Source organism: Poecilia reticulata, chromosome 23, assembly GCF_904066995.2.
Source record: "Poecilia reticulata chromosome 23, P_reticulata-male-v2, whole genome shotgun sequence".
Taxonomy (NCBI): Eukaryota; Metazoa; Chordata; class Actinopteri; order Cyprinodontiformes; family Poeciliidae; genus Poecilia; species Poecilia reticulata.
Window position 1 is genome coordinate 1,752,809 of NC_088852.1, and position 6,102 is coordinate 1,758,910.

Consider the following 6,102-nt stretch of genomic DNA (forward strand, 5'->3'; position numbering starts at 1 on the left):
TGAAACTTTATTCTTGAGTTCTAGAGTATTGGGGCCATGCTAATAAAATAACATTTTGAGAATAAAGTCATAATATTACTAGAATTACGAGAAAATGTTTTAAAAAATGAATTGTATTTTTTGAGCTTTCACGTACATAACAAAAAATAAAGTGTTTTTCTTGTGTGTAGTGAGCCATCTCTCTGCCCGACCCATCTCTGCTCTCCAGTCCCCCCTCCGCTCCGTTAGCTGCCGCTGTGGCTCCGCGGTGTGAAACTCGGAGGAAACAGGAACAAACAGGACGATTCAGGCTTTAGTCAGTTGGACCGCTGCATGTCCACGGGCTGGGAAGAATAATCCACAGGTTCGGCAGAGATTCTGGATCTGGAAACCCCGGGACTGCAGCAAGGAAGCAGGGGAAACCGAGGCTGGGATTGGCTCGGTTATTTCCGGAGCGGATCCCGAAGTGAAGCAGGGAAGGAGAAAGGAAGATGGAGACCCCCAGGTAAACTTTTCTTATTGCGTGGCAGACTCTCAGACACATTGACAAGTTGTGTGTGTTTCTAAAATTAAAACTACATTTCTTATTAAAGCTACAGGAACTCACTTTTAAATTATTTCTAGTATATTTGATACATTTGGGAGAAAAATATAAGTAAATTTCCTTGTTCATAAAGTTTTTAAACTAAAGGATAAATATAAATCTTTGGAGTCAAATGTCTGCACAAGAATAACGAGACTGGTTTGATTCCTGTTTTAGTGTTGAAAGTCATTGTAATCCCAGACTTTATTCTCTGTCCTGAAGGTAAATTCATCCAAACGTCCATTAAATTGTTGATGCATTAATTCATCTGTTCATTTGTCCATCTTTTCAACCCTCAATTTGTTTACATGTCCAATAATTTGGTGAAGTTTTGTCCATCCATTAACTTCTTATGCAATTCATTTATCCAAAATTCATCCTTCTATCCATCCATCTATTTATCCATGCATCTGTCCATCCTTTCATCCAATTGTTCGTCCATCCATCACCCATTTGTTTATCCATCCATCCATCTTCTATAAAAACTATATTATCTCTGGCTCTGTTTGCTTCTGTAGTTCAATATAAAATAATAATAATAATAAAAGTTGAGTTTATGAACTTTTCATCAACTCAGTTCTAATATTCTTATCTTTAGATTATATTTTCTCCAATCTGCATCAGTCCTGTGTGTTCCTCACTGATTTGCTCTTTCTCCTCTGTAGTCCTACATTTTGAGTGTAACAAATCTGTTCTGGGAAAAGTTGAAGTGGGAGCCATCCGGAACCATGACCCGGCAGCTCTTTGGGTTCTCAGCCAACCGGCGCATCGTCGGCGGCCTGCTGGTCAACCTCTTCTCCTCCATCTGCATCGTCTTCATCAACAAGTGGATCTACGTCCACTACGGCTTCCCCAACATGACCCTCACCCTCGTTCATTTTGTGGTCACGTGGTTGGGACTCTACATCTGCCAAAAAATGGACATTTTCTGTCCAAAAAGCCTCCCAGTGCGCAGGATCATGTGGTTGGCGCTCAGCTTTTGTGGCTTTGTGGCCTTCACCAACCTCTCTCTGCAGAACAACTCGATAGGAACGTACCAGCTGGCCAAAGTCATGACCACGCCCGTCATCATCCTCATCCAGACCACCTACTACAAGAAGACCTTCTCTACCAAGATTAAGCTGACGCTAGTGAGGAAAATCTATAGGGCTCGACGATTAACCACAATTAATCATTACTAATCGTGATTAATTGTGACTAATCTGATTAATCACAATTAATTGCATAAATTAAAATGTATTGGATTAATTGCAACTAATCAGATTACTCACAATTAGCCAGCTAAATCCTGATTAATCAGATTAATTTTGACTAATTGGGTTAATTGCGACTAATCAGAATATTTGCAACTAATTTGATTAATTGCAATAATCTAATTAATTTCAATTAATTGGATTAATGGCAATTTATTGGATTAATCATGACTAAACTTATTACTTATTAATCAGATTAATTGTGATTAATCTGCTTAATTAGGTAATCAATTCATTTTATCCAAATAAACTAATTTTATTGTTTATTTGTATGTTTTAATGTATTTATAATATTGTATAAAGGAGGGTTAAGTGATTAAATGATAAATCTGCAGAATGTGCCCATTTTTTAATCAATTACAAATATAATTGCTAGTTTTGGTAATAAAAGGCTGATTTTGGAAATGATAAAACATTCACTAAAGGATGAGAGTTTTGCTTCATTTGTCCTTCCAGGTACCCATAACCTTGGGGGTGATATTGAACTCCTACTACGACGTGCGTTTCAACCTGTTAGGGACGGTTTTTGCCACACTGGGGGTTCTTGTCACTTCACTTTACCAAGTGGTGAGTAAATATCCACCCATGGATCCTGTTGAGAGCAGGAAACTAAACTGAGGTGACAGAAAAACCCTGTTTGTGTTTCAGTGGGTGGGGGCGAAACAACATGAGCTCCAGGTGAACTCCATGCAGCTTCTCTACTATCAGGTAAGAAGTCTGGTGCAGGTCGAAGGTCAGTTATTGCTCCTAATAAACAGTCCAGTTGGACTTCTCTTATCACTGCTGACTTGCAAAACTAATCACAGCCTGCACAGTTTTTGCCCTCCGTGCAATAATGGTCAAAAAGAGGCGCTGCATCCTGCAGCATTATGCTGAGGGGGTTCGTTTATAAAGCAGAGGAACTCCTAAATACTGGGTGATTATAGGGCGAACATTTCTGAACACAAACATTCAAACCAAGCTTCAATGTTTTAGATCAAAACATATATTAAAATGGCCTAATCAAAGTCCATACCCAAATTTAGCTGTTTTACGACTAAAACTGCTTTTCACAGACGTGCTCAACCCAGTTTGGCTAAGTTTGCTAGGAAGTATTTGCAAGAATTGCAGCGTCTAGATGTGCAAAGCTGGTGAACACAAAAACAGAATGGCCGGAAAACAAATGCATGCCACACTTTTCAGATATCCGAAGAGAATTTTGAGAATCTGTGCATCAATTTTTCCTTTATTTTCATATTGTGTATTTTTAAATGAATTTAATTTATAAAAATATTTAATTTCATCATTTAAAATGTATGTTACATAATTTAATGAGACATTTATTTATTTATTTTATGACATATTTGTTAAATCTTGTCCCATTTGGTCCTCCGTACACCTCAGGCTCCTCTGTCATCTGCCGTCCTCCTCGGGATCATCCCGCTGTTTGAGCCGCTGGCCGGAGACGGTGGGATATTCGGACCCTGGTCACTGACTGCTCTGGTCAGACATCAAACATGCTAACGCTAACGGAGCGGCTAACCCTGGTTTTTTCCTGCTGAAGTTTTAACGTTGCTGTTCTCCCTCCGGCCAGGTGGCGGTGCTATTCTCAGGTGTGGTGGCGTTCCTCGTTAACCTTTCCATCTACTGGATCATCGGGAACACTTCGGCTGTAACGTATCCTTCAGGCCCGGAGGGGGAAGGGTGGTGATGAGGGCTCAGGTGGTTCAGGAGGGATTATTTATTTATCCGTCCGTTTGTTGTCCCTTGACTTCCTCCTTCAGCTACAACATGTTTGGTCATTTCAAGTTCTGCATCACTCTGATTGGAGGATATCTGCTCTTCCATGACCCGCTGTCTCTCAATCAGGTGAAGCTAACTTCCTCTAGCTCAGCTCCATGGAGTCAAACATCAATGTCCTCCTAAACTGTCTGTCTCTCTCTGTCTGTCCCTGTCTCGCTCTGTCTCTGTCTGTCTCTCAGGCGCTGGGAATCCTCTGTACGTTGGCAGGAATCCTGTCCTACACTCACTTCAAGCTGCTTGAACAAGAGGAGGGAAAAAGCCGCCTGGCTCAGAAGCCATAGGCTGACCTCTGACCCCTCACAGCAACCAGATGAAGAAACCTCCTTAGATGTCTCAGAATGTTCTTAAGAGGAACAAAACATTTCTTTAAAATTTTGCTCTTCAGGAAGAGAAGCGGAAACAAATCGCAGCATCGCCTCGACTCGAAATCCAAAGCAGTGTTAGCTTCAAAAAACAACATTTTTATTTTCAACAAAGATCAGGGTAACGGCCTTTCAGGAGTTTTGGCACGGACAGATTTGGGTCTGAATTTTCTGCAGAATTTCCTGTTTGAGATTTAGTTGACAAACTGAACGGTTTTAGAGCAACGGATCAACAGAAATCAGACCAAAACAAAGCGTTTACCAGCAGGCGCCCCTGACGCTGCCTATTCTGCACATCGTTTGCGCTGCCACTCATCATGGGCTTCAGTGTTGTTCATTTTAGGTATTTAATGATTTATTTACTCATATTCGAGGATCAGTTTGATTATGTAAAACAAAGACTGCCTTTTTATCAATCAAGTTTTAAGCACACAGGGTTTTTGCAAAAAAGCAAAAATACACAAATGTTAATGTTTGGTTAAATGTTTGAAGAGCAAAGAAGTCGACTTTTTCAGATCATTCACTCTAAATGCATAAAGTCTTACCAAGTATTTTTGTCTAGTTTCTAGTTCAAATATCTTAGTACACTTTAAATAAAACAAAACTAACTTACAAGTAATTTTTCAGTAACAAATAAGAGCATGTTTTAGGTAAATAGTTTCTTAATATTGATGAAAAAGTATTAGTTCCACTGGCAGATTTTCATTAGTACTTTTTCATCAGTTTTAAGGAATTATTAACTTCAAATAAGATACTCTTGCTGAAAAGTTACTTGTAAATTAATTATGTCTTATTTCAAATGTACTAAGATATTTTCCTTAGAAACTAGACAGAAATACTTGGTAAGACCTTTGGGGTTTTGCAGTGTTGTCTTGTTGAAACACGGAAACCCGAGTTAAGTAGACATCTAACTATGGACTAGCTCTTGGGCAAGGTGGTGGTGGAATCATGCTATGGGGCAGCACAAAATGGACGGAAAGAATAAAGATGGTGGACTTCCTCCACATTTTTTGACTTGACCTCAAATCAGCAGCAGATGTTTGAAACTGGGACTGACTTTGGTGAATCAGGAAACCAAACAAAACTTTACCTGCAGGAATCAGTTTTAGCTGATAACTCACCTTTTTCTTGGCTGAATTTAGCCTCAGACATTTCAGCGATGCAGTTTTTTCCTCGAATGGATTAATTTCAGTTTTATTTTTACAGCAAAAAATAATCGTCGTTCAATTTTTTCTTACCGATTTCTTTATTTTATTAATTTAGTCTGGCTTATTATTTTATGTTTGTAGTTTAATTGCATTTTGCAGTAGATTTCTTTTTTATTCTTTGTCTTTTTGTTTATGTTTTATTGTTTGAATATGGAATAAATTGAGTTGTAATAAATCGGGTTGTAATGTGAGAAATTGCAATATTCTGCAATAAACTGCTGAAATGATGCTATAATTTCCTCTTGAGTTTTTACTTGTGTGAAATTGAGTACATCTCAAAAATGAATTTTCATTTTAATTAATAAATGGTAAGAGAAAAGCTTTATTTCAGGTCTTTTTAAGAATTGATATGATAAAACATATTTGTGCTCCTGAAATTAGATTTTTTTTCTTTACATATTAATATGTCAAAAACATAAATCAACGATAACCTGAGTACAGAAAGTATTTTTTCAGTAATGATTTCATTAGGTGAAGAAAAGTTATGCAGCACACCAATGACTCAAAATAAAGACACAAAATTAATGTTTTGTTGTGTCTAGATTTGAATCTGATTCTGATGTTGTGTAATCTTTTCTATTTTACTTTTTTTTTAAAAAATAAAACAAAAAACATTTTAAAAGATATACGTAATGTCAATTATTTAAAAAAAAGTAATAACTATAAAAAATATAGTTAATATATGTTAAATGCGATAAAAAGGGTAATATAAAAATTAAAATTATTTATTTTATTCCTTAGTGGGAGTGTTTGAGGAGAGAAATTGCTGGTTATAAAGTTTTTATTAGCCGCTTAGCATACAACTACAGGCGACCTTAAAAATTCCAGTTGACACAATTTAAATTTGCCAAATATATGATAAAGTAAAATATACATATGTTAAAAATAATTTTGTATTGATATAGACCAATTATTTTTGCTGCCACAAAATTACC

At 37.1% G+C, this 6,102-nt stretch overlaps 1 protein-coding gene across 1 annotated transcript; it reads left to right on the forward strand.

Moving 5' to 3' along the window:
• Positions 1-177: 177 nt before the first annotated feature.
• slc35e3 (solute carrier family 35 member E3) lies at positions 178-5,402 on the forward strand. The gene is made up of 8 exons (XM_008400335.3): positions 178-484; positions 1,228-1,692; positions 2,272-2,382; positions 2,464-2,523; positions 3,199-3,297; positions 3,389-3,471; positions 3,579-3,663; positions 3,777-5,402. Exons 2-8 carry the CDS (start codon positions 1,291-1,293, stop codon positions 3,876-3,878), a joined length of 942 nt encoding a protein of 313 aa, XP_008398557.1. The 5' UTR covers positions 178-484; positions 1,228-1,290; the 3' UTR covers positions 3,879-5,402.
• The last annotated feature ends 700 nt before the right edge of the window (positions 5,403-6,102 follow it).